The following is a 16,039-nucleotide window of genomic DNA, read 5'->3' on the forward strand; positions in this document are numbered from 1 at the left end:
GCTCATAGTGCGGGTGTGCCGCGCTAATTGCACGGCTTATAAATTTAAAAGTGATTGGCCGAGAGTAAAAAGCATGTGCGAAATGTATATAGGGGACGAGGGACAAAAGAGAGGGCGAGAAGGGACTAGACGGGAGAGGAACGGGTTGGGCAAGTGAAAAAAATTGGAAGACAGAAGACGATTATGATGGGAGGGTCGGTCGAGCTTGAGCGGCGATAGGGGTTGGAGGAGAAGAGGGGGAAGAGACGATGACGAAAAAACTGGTGAAAAGCATGTAAGCCGGAAGAAAAGTTAAAGCTACAGCGGTGCTTCGTATATATCTTTCTTTATTCAACACAGTCGATGGATTAAAATTGTCAACGACGCGGGAAAGCGCGTGGAAAGTAATGAAACGAACGCACCACCTGCCAACGAGGAATTCCAACGGACGAGTCACACTCTTCTACAAATTGTATATTTTGTTTTTGCCATTTTAATACGACCACTGCCATCCCCATTTTGGCTTATGCACACGCTGCTTGTATTTTCCATACACGTTATTGAGCTTTCCGCGGACGGAGAAAATTTACATTTACGGCCGGAATTTTCTATTTTTATTTCTTTAAAATACTACGGGGCTGGATGTTTCACTAATTTTGTTAAGTAGAGAACTAAATTTAATTGATATAATTAGTATTTGATCTTAATGATTGTTTTTAAGACTTTATCTAGTTGCGATAATTACATTAGTTAATTGTTAATGGTCTATGTTCTGAAGTCATTACAATTAAATTAAGATCCCTAGAGAGCATAGAATAAAATTTTAATGTATAAGAAGAAAATTACATAAATATATATATATATATATATATATATATATATATATGTATGTATTAATAGACATATCAAATGCTTATAAAAGTCAATATATTATTTCTATAAAATATGCAATTTATTATGATTCTTTTAAAGGTTTAATAATAACATAAATAAGCAGTAAGAAATAAAAAGTTAATACAACTTTTATAATTTAATTTATTTATGATATATGTAATTTAATTATATGTAATATGTTTTTGAATACTTCTTAAATTAAAGTTAAAAGTCTATTAAAAAAAAATATATATATATATATTTACATAATTAAATATAATAAATGCTCACAGTATGTTTTATGATTAAAATTTATTTATGTTATTAGTGGAGCAAAAAAGATTTACAAAGTTCTCACACTCACTAAATCAAATGAAACTCGTGCCAAAAGAGATTTACCTTAAGTATTTATCAAAATCAATTAATGAAAAATTTAATCAAATAAAACATTTAATATTTTATGCTTCTACAACAGAATACCGAATTAATCCCGATTGCCAACTTCCTGATGCAAAATCTCATCCAATTACTTCCGTCTTGACTGTCCCTTTTATAATCTTCTCTTCTCTGCTTATTAGTGCATCTTGAACATTTTAACAAAATTTTCATTCCAAATTTCACATTTGAAACTAGTGTAATATGATATTTAGATGATCATTAAAGGAAACATTTATATCATTAAATAATAAATTAAATAAATAAAAGGTGAAACGGGTTTAAAATAATCACCATATTTAGAATATAAAATTATTCAGAAATAGAATAATTTGAAATTTTATCGATAATAATTAGAAGATTAATTTATAATTATGCTCATATATTATAAATTGTATCGTAGAACAATATTGTTACATATTTTCTTTATGCTAATGACATCGTAAAAACATTGAATATAATTTTCGAATTAAATTTATATTGATATTGATGTGATAGATATCCATCAAGAACACATGTTTGAGCTTTCAGCTAAACATTTTTAAAAAATAAATAAATAAATCTTTGTATATATATTAATATAGATTGTATTATGATCTCTTACGCAAAAAAAAAAAAAAAACAATTCCAATTTCGCAGAACTAAACTTTTAAAGTGAAGTAGTTAAATCGAAAAAAAAAAAATTGACAAACTACAATGTAGCAGCTTTTTATTAATATTAAATGTATAAATTAATTTCTAATTAAAATATTCGACAGCTATTTCTTAATAATTGTATACAATTTCTTAAATATTTGATGAAATTATTTAAAAAAAGAAAAAAAAGATATTAATATTCTAATTAAATTATCACTCTCGAGCCATTTCTTTTTATTTTACTACATTAAAGCAAAGATTTTGAAGAAAAATATAATTTCATTAATGCATTTTGGCATAATTAATTAAATAATTACACCGTAATTTTAATTATAATTTGCAATTTTAAAAATATTTTATCGATGCAATTGATAATACTTTTACAAATGCATTTTATCCTTTTGTCCTTTCAAAAATTTATTCTTTTTGTATATTTTATCTTCGAAAGTAGCGAATACCATTGTATTATTCATAAAATTAAATATTTCTCAACAAAGCCGCACATGGCCTACTGTAGATCCTATTCCTTTTCTGCACTTCCTTTGGTATCCATTACGAATGGTAAATCACATTTTTAATGAAATACTATATTTCCTTCGATATGCTTAATACTTAAAAGTTTAAATAATGACGCAAGATATTTCATTTTAAACGCATTTAGTCACTTCAAAACACTCGCTACATAGTACATCTATATTTAATGCTTATGGACTTTAACTGGAATTTCTTTGACTGTCTAATTTTATTGTTTTATTAGGTAATGTAATTTTTGTGTGTTAAAAGTAAAATTTTTCAACAATTAATAATTTAATAATTTGAAAAATTAAGACAGTTATTAGAGAATTTTCATTACTATTTCACATTATAAATGCATGTAAGATTTTCCAATATTTTTTTATATTCTGTCGTTATTAATGTCACTATGAAAAATCATTAAATGCTTTTAAATAAACAAACAATTTAAAAAGAACAATTTGTGTCTCTAAATAAACAGTTATAGTATTTACCAGATATTAATATTATTTAAAAGAACTATAACGCGTTATTTAATTTTTTTTTTAAGCATGCGTCATATACAGATAATATGTGTGTGTGTGTGTGTGTGTGCGTGTGTGTGTGTGTGCGTGCGTGTGCGCGTGCGTGCGTGTGTGTGTGTGTGTGTAAGAAATTCATTATTTCTAAATATATTTACAATAGGTTTTTATATAAGATTGAATTTCAACTTTATTTCGTATAAGTCATCGATACTTTAACATGATAAGTATTTAATCCTAGAAAACAGTGAATCCTATAATGCATTATTGTATTATTGTAGATACAAAATTTATGATACTACATAATTATAGCGATAAATGCTTTATTTTAATTTATATTCAAATATGATAGATTTTTGAGAGAGACAGGCAATAAAACAGCTACCAAATGCCGTTATTTTCTGTCGGGAAAAATAAATAAATGATTTGTCTTTATCTTTATATTCATATAACACATAATGTAATACACAAGAAATTGTATATGTACAATGTTGGTGTAATATAGTTTAACAATTATTTGAAAATTCCTTTGTTTCACATTGAAAATATATCATAGTTACCCGTGCATCGATTATTTTTACTTTTTTATTGCATTTTGTTGTTGTAAGTAAATTTTTTTTTTTTCGCTCATAATGAATATAAAATAAAATATAATAAAATAAAAGCGAGAAAAGGTTTTCTGAACGTTCTGTGGGTGTTAGCCATTAATGGAAATACGTAGTAACGATATTAATATTAAGTATATCTCAAAAAATAGAGTCTTCCTAAACTGTTTGTAATTGTTTCCGATACATTGTAAGGCAAAGATTACATTGTTGCACATAAGCAGAAGCTAAAAACTACATAAAATTTTCATTAATCATTTTTCTCCGTCAGCTCTACTGTAACGTATTGCTAGCCTATTACAATCAATGTGAAAGTTTGTACACAGCATTGTTTATTATTTCAAAGTCTTAGTTCTGCAAAAAAAAAAAAAAAAAAAAAAAAAACTCCTAGTTATCATGATGATAAATTTCTTCATCGTCTACATCATAGTTTACAGATTGAAAATAAACGGTAAAAAGTAAGTTGTAACGTAATTAACTATTATTGTATATTAAATCAACACAATTTCAAATACTAAGCTCCCCGTCAACGTACGATTATTCAATGAAGCTTCAATCTATCCATTTATGCACATTCTCGATTTCCCCATTTGTCATCGACCACAATTATCAATAATAACAGCAAAATGAGTTAAAGCAGCGCCGAAGCTATCGCAAATAAAGCCACACAGCATCATTCAGCAAATGACAGGGTAGAACAAATATATATATTATACGTATGCGTGAGATAGCGCGTGTTTGTGTTCGTGTGTTTTGTGTGTTTTGTGTGTTTTGTGTGTTTTGTGTGTGCGTGTGCGTGTGCGTGTGTTTGCAGAACATAGAATATATATTCTACATTTATATAGAGATTCCTGGCGAGTGTCTGATAACGCGCTAAACCACCCAAGCGCACACATAAGAATTTAATTATTTTTCGTTAAAAAAAAAAAAAAAAAAAGGAATCAAAAAAGTAAAGAAAAAAAAAGTGGCACACAGGCAGGAAGCCGAACTGGCCTAGAGTATGCGTAGGCAGCGTCTCTTTCTCTGTTGGTTTTGGTGTTGGCGTTAGCTTTGGAAGTGGCGTCCGTGCCACGCCCGCGGATAAATGCTGTCGGTGTTAATAAAGTCTTATCGGCGCCCAGCCATGCGTGTCGACTTAAAGCCATCGACACACTAATCCCGATGCTAATTTTCTAGACCATGTACGACGCGGTGGGACTTCGGTGCGCGCGGCAGCTACGTCTGTCTTTCTTCATGGCCGCGGCTCGGGCTGGGCAACGGGGGAGGTGGGAGATCGAGGCTCGCCACAATCGGGAAGTGATCGGTAATGAAGTGGTGCGGGGGATGAAAAGAGGTTGGATGAGCGAAGCTGCGGTATTTTTGATAAAGCCGTCATCATATAGACGCAATCATTTTTTCAAAATAATACGATATGGCCAAGCTGAAGCTTTATATTAAATCTTAAGCCTTTCAGTCTCTCGTTCTCCGTCCATCTCTCTCTCTCTCTCTCTCTCTCTCTCTCTCTCTCTCTCTATCGCTATCTCTCGCTCCCATACGATCGTCTCACTCGTCCTCAGTCTGATCACTTTTTTTTTTTTTTTTTTAATATAATGCAGCGCAAACGAGCAAAGAGCATAAATTCTTTTCGTGATGAACGACAGGAGCATTCGTCATAACCAAGCAATGAAATTCTGGAAATGGGAAATGATAGATATGTCTTATGAAAGTATAAAAATGCGATAAAGCTGGATTCTGTGATTAATGTTCTCGCGCGTAACTATGCATGACTTTTTGTATTCCTCTCACTACAGGATGCCCGAGAGACGGTTTTATTTTGTATAGAACAATGTATTTGTGGCACGTTTATTTCTTCGTTTAGCATTCTTGTTTGCAGCCTCGCACACGCTGTCACAATTATTAAACTGTTTTTTTCGACAAATAGGCTTTCTTGTAAAAGTCCCAAAACATGTAGAAAATGACAATAACGTTGGACATGTAGATAAATGCCAGAGGTTTCAGTTTGGGCTCGCACGACGGCAACAGCGCTTGAGATGTATGGATGACCATAATAACAAATTGAATCTGCAATTTATCGAACAATAATATCAGTTATATAATGGTGTTTACGTGTGTACGATTTGTGTATGCTTACACCTATTTGCATACTAGAACAATTGTAAACAATTTTGAATTCCAAAAATTTATAATAATTTATGGTAAGGATAATGATGATTATCGCTAAATTAGGTAAATATTTATTAATTGCTCGTTATTTATCATTAGAGGACATTTGCTCCAATGCAAATTATTAAATTGCAAAGATGATTTTAAAACTCATACTCATACTATAATTATTACAAATTACTCAAAAATTAAAAAATATTACTCGCTAATTAATTTACGTTTTTAATTTTTCTATCTTTTTGATAATAAAATAAATTGGAAATGAAAAGTTTGTATTTACAATTATTCATCCTATCTGTGCTATATACTTCAGTTTAATTAATAAGCTACGTAAACATAATTGTTTCGTAAAATCAATATTTTCTAGTAAAAATAAAATGTTTTATTTGCGTTTAGTTTATTAGCAATTTTATTAGAATTTACTTTCATTATTATTGTTGTTGTTGTTGTTGTTGTTGTTGTTGTTGTTGTTGTTGTTATTATTATTATATTAGTTTATTGCAGTTTATTTATTTAACATTGAAATAACTGATAAGTTGAACCGGAAAGAAAAATACTGATTTATTCAGATGTTTTAAGTCTTCGTCGTCTGTATAAAAGATTAAAATCAAATAAAATCAATAAATCTCAGGTCAGTGATGGGCAGTAAAAATGTCTGTCCCTTCCTGTACAAAATATTCCGCATAAAGTAATAAATACGGATATTTAATTAAATTTTATTACTTTCATTGTTTATTGTCTTTCATATTTTTATTATATATTATTTTATTAATTCGCAATATTATTATAAATATAGATAATTCACTGGAACAGTTTTGAAAAAAGCATCTGTCTCTTTTGTCCATCTCCATGATTTTCTCTCTCGTGCACACAAATAATAATACAAAATTACTATTACCACTACTATTATCACTATTACTATTACGATTTCTATAATAAACCGGGGTTTCTTGGCTTTTTAATGGTGAAATAAAAAGAATCTACCAATGCATTTTATCTTCATTTTTGTGTTTATGTTCAGCTTTGCATTTGTACGAAATTGCACGTATATACGTAACATTAATGTAATGTAAAGTAACACAATGTAATGTGAAAGAAAAATTTTATAATTACGTTGAAAAAATACTTCGTATAATAATAATCATATATATATATATATATATATATATATATATTCTAATTTTTTCATTACATACATATAATATAGTAAACAAATAAGTGTTTCATTGTAAAATTTTATTAAAATTGTTCTTTTTTTTATCTATTACGTTATTACGAGTGCAAATCAATATATGAGTTGCAATAATTAATTGATTATATTACTCTAATTAAATATAGTTTTTAAGCTTAAGCCAAGTAAAAATAAATGTTTGATTAGAGCGGCCAAATTAATTACATTGTTATGTACTTAATTTTATATATACTGCAATTGAATAAATAATAATATTAACGGAACAAAATATGTACTCATTGTCTTGATAATCCACTTTTAAAACTTCTTTTTAAATTTGAACAATGCAATCAATAAAATTAATGTAAAAATTACATTGTTAAAATAAATTTTTATACCTGCGATATTTTTACTGAAATTTTATATATTTTTCATGAAAAAATTCGTTTACATGTATGAGAGGAAAACAATGAGATTTTATTATTATGCAGATTTAGAGTAAATTTATTTTATTAATTTAAATTAATGATGAAAACAAATTGGATAACACAAATTTTATATGAAATGCATTAATATACGATAAATTGAAATTTTTTTATCTGTAATTAAGCTTCGTTCGTGAAATAATTTTAATTTTTTTATAAATTTTTTCATAAATTCATTTTAAGAAACATAATTCTATTAATCTGTTATAAGATAAAAATTTCATTTTCTCAGATGTAAAAAAATTAATATATTGCAATTTCAATAAGAAAATATAAAAAAATCCTTATAATATTCATAGCTATAATGTTATTTGTTATTTAAAATCGATTCGTAAATAAAAAATATGATCTTCGTATCAAGAATAAAATAGTAATTTAAAATGTAGGATATACTATTCTAAGATCATTTTTTATAAATCTGTACACTGACTATATTTAATATATATATATATATATATATATATATACATTATCTAAATAAAAATCTGTTTTAAGGTGGCATTCAATACAAAAATGAAAAAACAAACTAACTGTAAAAATAATAAACCCTTTTTAAGGAGTTTTACAATTAACTACGTATAATAATAATAATAATAATAATAATAATAATAACAAATTGTTTGGAAAATAATCTTTAATAATTAATTAACAGAGCATGCTTGTAATGGCTTTTTCTTAATCACATATTAAGATGAAAAATATTGTATAAATATTCTGCAGGAATTGTATGTATCCTGTAGTAACTTTCATGCAATATAATAAATAAAATTCACGACCGATAAGCATATTCATATCACGACTACAGCCGTGAAAAATATATTTTTCATAAAATCCTATTTTTCGCCTGCCTTTCGAAAATACTAGACACCAACTTAGTAATAATCTTGCAAGTCGCGCGAGTCCCATTAGGATTGCAAGCAACTTCGATTTTTGATATGCAAATGTAGCGCGGAGATTTTACGAAATATTAACAATATGAATAAACGAGCAGTACCAACTGAAGCATCGTCAAGTATGGCTTCCACGGCGAAAGCTTCTTCTGCATCCTCGGTCCCAAACAGGCTAACAGGTAGTACGAGTACATGATGACATGTACTAAGCAGTTGGGCATCATAATAAATGTCCACATGCCTCCTAAAATAAAATATTTATTGGTTTCAAAACAAACGTTGCTTTCACTTTTCAATGCAAAATTTACAAAGCTCATTACATACATATTTAGGCTGATAAAACGCTATTTTTCAAGATTATTATCGATTAAATTGAATATCTTGATAATTGTCACAATCTTTTCGGATTTGTTTTCATTTTTGACTACTTTTCAGCATTTTCAGACTTGATATTTGTCAGATCTTTTGTCACAATATTAAATTCATAATTATATGACCAAATGTCTTAAGAATTTTAAAGCCGTGATTGAATTTATTGTTTAATCACTCGAGGAGCACCGATGATAAGGGGAATAAAAATACTTGGAGCGAATAAAATGCAAACTACTTCGATAAAATTTCATAATGCGGAATGGACTATGCACCTGGAGCATATTTGCAGGCTATCCAGGCGAGGCTTACAGTAGTGACATGATGATAAATGTGTAGAAATGAGCACTGATTGTACTTCTTCCTCAGAACAAAAATAACTGTATCCCCGAGTTCCGTGATTTTCAGAAGCATTATCCACCAGACCCAACTCGCCATCTACATAATAGAAATGCAATTTCATTATCCTGTGTTTTAATTAAAATAAAATAGTTTCAGGCTTCAAATGATAATGTCTTCGTGTATGAAAGTAAGGCTATTATATAATTAGTGATGAGTGGCGAATGAAAACGTTGGGCTTTTGTAAATAAGAGCTAGAGCAACCTCGTGCACTTTTATATTAGCTAAGTATCAATTTCTTAAACAAGCAATGCACAATTACAATTTGTAATTGAAGCATTGGAAATGAAAATGGCATGAATAATAATAATGAAATTAAAAATCTTACCTCCCGCAATTAAATCTATGGTTATTTTTTATCATTCGAATTAATTTTCACAATTTCGCGTGTCCTTATAAGTTTAATTATATGTTTAATTATCGTTATGAGGTATATAAGTGTATTAACTGTAATAAGTTATTCTTTATATTTCAAATTGATATGATAATTCCAAGCAATTGTATTAAAATATAATTTACAGCCAATTTAAATTGTACGGTAAAACTTACTCTTATGGCTTCTGGATTTAATGAATAATCAACAGGTTCGCAACCCCAGGATAAGTTTGTCGTAAAACCAGATGTAAGAAGCTGAAATATATAATATCCGTATGAAATAAATCACTAGTTTTGTTTATTATATCGACTATTTGCCAATATAAGTAATCGTAATAATAATGCCTTTATTATTATTGCATAAATGTAATTGACAATCTTTATTATTAATTTTTATACTACTTTTCATCCGCGACTCATATATATATATATATATATATATATATATATATACCTAACATATATATTCACCATTATAAATAATATCCAACACATCCAGCCATCATTAAAAACCATATAAAATAATCAATATACGGATAAGCGAAAATTTGAAATTTGTACTGCAATCACATGCGAACGAAAGGGCGTTCTTACTATGCAAAATAATGGTGCCCCTTATTCCTAAAACGATCGCCTAATAAACTTACGCGAGAACAATCATTCATTCGAACTGTCCGTATAATTAATCTTGTAATAAATTAACTCACCCCGTAAAAAACAGTGGCACTGCAGATGGCAACGGCAATATTGTATCCTACCATAAAATTGTAAAGATCGTACGGCGAACGATGTTGCATGTACCTCGGGCCCAAATGCAATACGAAGAGTAGGTAAGCGAGGAGAATCAGTGATACCGGAAACGGACTAGCCATCATTGGCCAATCAGCCACCCTTGGATCTAAGAATAAAGGGGAAAAAGTTTTAACGCTTCAATCTTTTCGACTCTCGAGGATTCGGCTTCATTATTGCTAATTAATTCCCATTGCATTCAACTCGCAATGTTAAAGCTCGCATGCTGCGTAATATTATTCTAAGTGAAGTAATAATTCGCTGGGAAGTAAATTGGCAAGAGCAGTGGAACTATTACGTGAAAGTAGTCTGATAAAGAAAATTTTATGCGCAATGATCGAGTAGTTTCTAAATATTATCTCGTTGTTTCGATGTTTCGTAAGTGTAAGAGATAATATAAGAGATGCAAATATAAAAGAAAAAAAAAAAAAGAAATGATAAAAATCATGCTCGAATCTTTAAGATTTATGTGTACTTTTCTGAATTTTTATTTCATTGGTCCTAATTCGAGCATTCGGCTTATTATATAATAAAACGCTACAATTATAAGTGGCTATAAATAAAAATATTGGTGGCTTAAGCGCTACTGAACATGAAAGAGTAATGATCCTTATTAATTTTCAAGGTTATTGCTTTATTTAAATAAATATTTAAATAAATACTGAATAAATTTCATTGATGCTTACTTACGTGTTATTAATTTTTTTTTTTTTTTTTTTTTTTTTTTTTTTTTTTTTGTTATTATTTTTGTTGTTGTCGTTTTTTTTTTTTATAATGGCCACGACATTATATTCATAATGAAAATGAGCAATTTGGAATTAAATATTAAATATTTATGGGTGTATTTATGAATTTAATTGTGAGGTAGAGTTTTGCATAAATCGCCATTCACTTACACATTCTATTTAGTAAAATTTACATCGAGTAAATTCAGTTTATCTCTTTAAAAGTAACAGATGGAATTAATATATATATATATATATATATATATATATATATATATATGTGTGTAATTTGAATTTAATTTACATTTGAATTACAAATGCCATGGAAAGATTTTTCTAGCGAAATTTCTGTCTTCTACTCATTTAATAGCATATTATCAAGCAATATTGTACAACATGACTTAAGCTGGCTATCTAGTGAAAAAAGAAAAAAAAATGCATGAAATAAAAAAGATAACGGAAAAGTCTATGTCGTAAAATATTAGATGCTGCATATTTAATAATTTAAAAATTTTCACTATAATGGAGTAGGATATTTGTAAGGAGCGTAATATCGATAATAAGTAATACTGTAATAATCTTCTTTTATATTTTGTGCTTTACATATTGCGCGTAATTAATACATATTTATGACACTTTTAGTAGTTCCAAACTGGTTATACTACTTTCTATCGTCACAAAAAGGAATACGTGCTCAATCAATAAAAAAAAACTTGTAATTTATGCAATTTATGCAAATAATTTAAAAGCAATCAATCGGTAAAGCAATTTAATTTGTAAAATAATATTTTCAAAATGTACAGCAAACAAATATAAGATAATACATAACAGAGTAAAAGCTATAGAGAGAGAGAGAGAGATAGAGAGAGAGAGAGAGAGAGAGAGAGAGACGGATAGAGTGTGTGTGTGTGTGTGTGTGTGTGTGTGTGTGTGTGTGTGTGTGTGTGAGAGAGAGAGAGTGAGTGAGAGAGTGAGGGGCAGAGAGTGAGGGGATGGGGGGGGGGAGGAAGCAAATAAATAAATAGACTTCCACGAATGGAAAACTAGCCAATTATCTGTAGAATATTATTGAGGAGAATTCGCTAGACAAGAAAAGTCTTGGACGACGTCTTGTGTAACGAGCCGATGGTTAACGACCGCTAAGAGGATGTCATGTAGGGTTGTTAAATCCTCTCTCGCTATATAACTCACCTGATATTTCCTCCACGAGGTAACGATATGCCTCCACGGGCCCCATGTCCTGTCGATCAGAGGAAACGAAAATAAATACGCGCACAGAACCGGCCGAACGAGATCAACGGATCGCGTGCACCTCGTTAACGACCGCGCGGGGCTGTCGCGGGGGTGGTGGGTGGAGGAGAAACAAAACGCCGTAAACAATAATAATCAACCGAACGTGCTAATGCGAGTCGTGAAAAAAAATATATGTGCGCGGACGGCCGGGTCGGGGGGGGAAGTAAGCGCACGTACGCGCTTGGGAGGTAAAGCGAGAGAGCGATCGACCCGACCCCTTGCGATCGCCGCCGCCGAGGGCCGATCAGGGAATGACAAAGTGACAAGTTAACGGAAGCGAAAGCAGGTTGCAAACTCGTGCGTCACACATGAGACCCAGTGACGATGAAGTTTGCGTTTACGTGTGCGTGAGCTCGTGCACGCACGAGTCTGGCTGCGTGGAGGAGCGCAGGAGAGCTTCGCTGCTCTTATCGGCTCATTTACCCAGGCTCTGCGCCCGCCGGATAATACTCCCGACCAGAAGCTCGACTCGCCTTCCAAAGACAACTTTTATAGGTTCTTTCACGCGCGCTACGCCGCTCTCTTTCTTTGTTTTATATTATTTATTTAGCTCTCTGCATTATCGTGACGGCTTTGCGTGAAAGGTTTCCGCACTTTGATGCGTCGCACTTTGGTTAATGCGAGTGTGCTCTGACGCAACGCCCTATCCCTAATAATATTCGTTATAATTATAATAATGCTAATAACAATGATAATGGTGACGAGGACGATTACGACGAAGACGACTACGACTACGACAACAACAATAATAACAATAGCAATAATATCATGATAATTCGATGATTATGAATTAGGGAGCATTCGCGATCAAGACAGTTTCGTGCTTCGTGTACGATATGCTTGCAAGCTGCACCGAGTCGGAAGCTTATAAATGCCAAAGTACCGCTCAGTCGCACAATAATTTTCACTCTTCCAGCCTTGTTCAGCTTGTACGATGGTTTAATCACAAACTTCATAAGCCTATAAACACGCGCGCGTACGTGTGTGCGTGTATGCGTGCGTATTTTTTAATTTGACGGATCGCTTTTTACTAAGCGTGTTGGCCTTTCATTTATTTATTATTATCGATTTTTTGGGTAATGTAATTCGGCATGCTACTTTAATATATGTTTGCGCAGATAAAAAACAAGGATTAGTAAAGACTTATATATTCGCTTCATTGTTTAATCATTGTGTATAAAGTACATATAATCAATGGCTTATACTGTATATTTATTTTTATTTTAAGCAAGATTCGCATGGATTTATTGCGCTCGGATTCCAGCAATAGATCTAATTATAAATAATCTACGATATATTATATATGCATAGGTATACCTATATGTCCACATATCATTATAATTGTATATAATTATTCTTAATGTTCCGATTATTATTAAAAATTATATCTGCTAGTTAAAGAAGAAGAAAAAAGAACGAAAGAAAAAAGTCTTTTTCACCAGATGGATTTTACACAATTATAGTTAGTATTTTTAATAAGGAAGATTTTAAGAAAAGTTTATATATGCGCGGGAATCACTTATTGTTTTCATTGTTTTGCATAATTTTGTGAAAATAATGGGGCGATGTGCGCGTTAGCGTGTTCGCGCGCGCATGTAAATAGATTGATAGATAATGTTCTTCTGTCGTCAATTTGTAAAATTAAATTTATTCACAAGTACGAGAGAGACAATTGAACGGCAATTCTGTAATATAGAGCGTAACAATTTATTGAATTTTTAGCAATATCTATGGTTGTTTAATATTCTTTTTTTTTTTTTTTTTGACTCAACTTTTTTAATCGACCAACAGTGTGCAGTTGCACGCCGATATCACAGAGAATCAGAATTTTCATTTAACAAAGTACGGAACATGGCGATTAAAGTAAGTTCGAGTTTGTTGATCCTAATGAGGTTTTACTTTTCTGCTTCGCCCTACATTCGAACTTCGGCGCAGCCCAAAATAACTGTAATCGTTGCTATATTTAGCTTTCGGCATAGTTCCATTCGGACAGGGCAATTCTAAAAATGTAAAAAATTAAATATAAATCCTTTTCTAATAAACGAATTTGTGATTATTTCGAAAATCCAGGCTGGAAACGAAAGGCTGGACTAGATCCGTTAAACTAACGTTCGATAAGTAAACGCATTTAGCCACGCCTGTTTCACACATTGTTTTACAATAATAACAACAACGACAATCAAACAATAACAAAGAAACAACAACAATAAAGAAAACTAATTTATCTCTCATTCGGCTTCGGTCGATAATTCTTTCCCTTGTTCTTACGGAATGCGATTGCAATAATTGACATTCCTCCTCATACACGTCCGAACAAATCACGATCAATTTAATTTTCGCTCCTACTTTCACTGGCAGCAAAAATTCCGCGAACGCAATTACTAACTCATCATCGATAGCATCCCGCCATGTCAATTCCTATTTATTGTCGCACAAAAATACCCTCGACCCCCACCCCATTTGGAATAATAAAGGCTTAGCGCGATTTTTCATCTCCCGTAACTTTATACGCGAGCGCAAAGCTCCAAGTTAAGCCGATTAAGATACAGGCAACAACGAGTCTCGAGAGCTCGTGCATGCGGGCGCTGCGATATCGATTCTCTTCCACTTAAAATATCGCCTCCTACGACCGCCCGAAGCCCGAGGCGAGCGTTGAAAGATCGGCGCGCAAAGCTCCGGCTCAAACAGTACTCGTCGTCCGGCAGGGGCGCCCTCGATCGCCCAGGGATCGTCCACACGGGACCCACGGGATCCACGGGCCGAGGATAATGGGAATAAGACGCGGCCCGAGCGCCTCACGACCGGAGACCGCGAGGCTCGCGATAAGCGTCGCGCCGGCTCTCACCTGCTCCAGCTTGACATTTAAAATCCTCGGCTGATAGTCGGGAGTAGTCGACTATGGTAGTCGAGGCCGGTCTGCGGGATCCCCGGATGATACGCTAGATGCCTGGCCGACACCCCGGCGTCAGCCCGAGGAGGCTCGTGCAGGTGCGCCAGGAGCAGGCCGACGCTACAATGTCGTCGTGTATCGTTAGGTTCGATCGGGCCTGGCACGCCGCATTGCCCGCGGCCAAATCGATTTCCCGAGCGCAAGACACCCGCCGTTTGCCAGGTTACCTGCCAAGGTAACCTCCCACCCACGGAGTTTGCGGATTGTCCGTCCCCGCGCCCCTCGCGCACCCGAGCTTCCTGGTGCGCGGCTCCTCGCGTGTGCGCACGATGCATGAGGCGGCCGCGCGAGCGCCGTCCTCCACAGCGTCGCTCGTCTACTGTCCAACTTACGCTCGTCTACGGGGCAAGCACCCCCGGGCCGAGGCTCCGCCGCAGGGCCGTAACTACTTCAGGAGGCACGGGGCTGGCGTAGGGCGGCAAACCTGTTTGTTCGCTTTATTTAGTTATTTGAGCTATTTCGCTCTCTCTCTCACGCGCGCGCGCGCGCGCGCCAACTTGGCCACTCGACGCGCTCTTTCGCGCGATTTTTCCCAATTTGTTCGCGCTACTCTCGCTAATTTTTATCGATTGCCTCGACCATATATACCTTAAGGGATACTTTGTTGCGACAGCCAACTCCAAATGGCAATTCGTTAATCCTTTTAGTCGACGACGCGCTTATTCTCGCTACTCGTTCGGCCATTTAATCGTCGAGACGCTATGCCGTTTGACATCCTCCGTCCGTCTCTCTCTCTCTCTCTCTCTCTCTCTCTCTTATCTCGACTCTAACACTGCCTGCGACATCGCGAAATTCGCGCAAAGCACTAATATCGACGGCATCACCTCGCAAACTAATCGACAATACTTTTTAATAATGGTGGACAACG

The 16,039-nt window shown here is 33.1% G+C and overlaps 1 protein-coding gene across 3 annotated transcripts; it reads right to left on the reverse strand.

Annotated features, from left to right (window-relative positions):
* Window positions 1-5,149: 5,149 nt before the first annotated feature.
* On the reverse strand, window positions 5,150-15,483 carry LOC105367425 (elongation of very long chain fatty acids protein 1). 3 transcript variants are annotated; one of them, XM_011506127.1, is made up of 7 exons: window positions 15,339-15,483; window positions 12,120-12,168; window positions 10,122-10,312; window positions 9,589-9,669; window positions 8,916-9,078; window positions 8,376-8,515; window positions 5,150-5,623 (listed from the first exon to the last, which is right to left on the reverse strand). In XM_011506127.1, exons 1-7 carry the CDS (start codon window positions 15,444-15,446, stop codon window positions 5,459-5,461), a joined length of 897 nt encoding a protein of 298 aa, XP_011504429.1. In that variant the 5' UTR covers window positions 15,447-15,483; the 3' UTR covers window positions 5,150-5,458. The 3 variants fall into 3 exon arrangements, with proteins under 3 accessions (XP_011504429.1, XP_011504430.1, XP_011504431.1); XM_011506128.1 differs by having other exon boundaries at window positions 15,067-15,407; XM_011506129.1 differs by lacking the exon at window positions 15,339-15,483 and having other exon boundaries at window positions 12,120-12,459.
* Between the last annotated feature and the right edge of the window lie 556 nt (window positions 15,484-16,039).

Source organism: Ceratosolen solmsi, unplaced genomic scaffold, assembly GCF_000503995.2.
Source record: "Ceratosolen solmsi marchali unplaced genomic scaffold, CerSol_1.0 scaffold7, whole genome shotgun sequence".
NCBI lineage: Eukaryota > Metazoa > Arthropoda > Insecta > Hymenoptera > Agaonidae > Ceratosolen > Ceratosolen solmsi.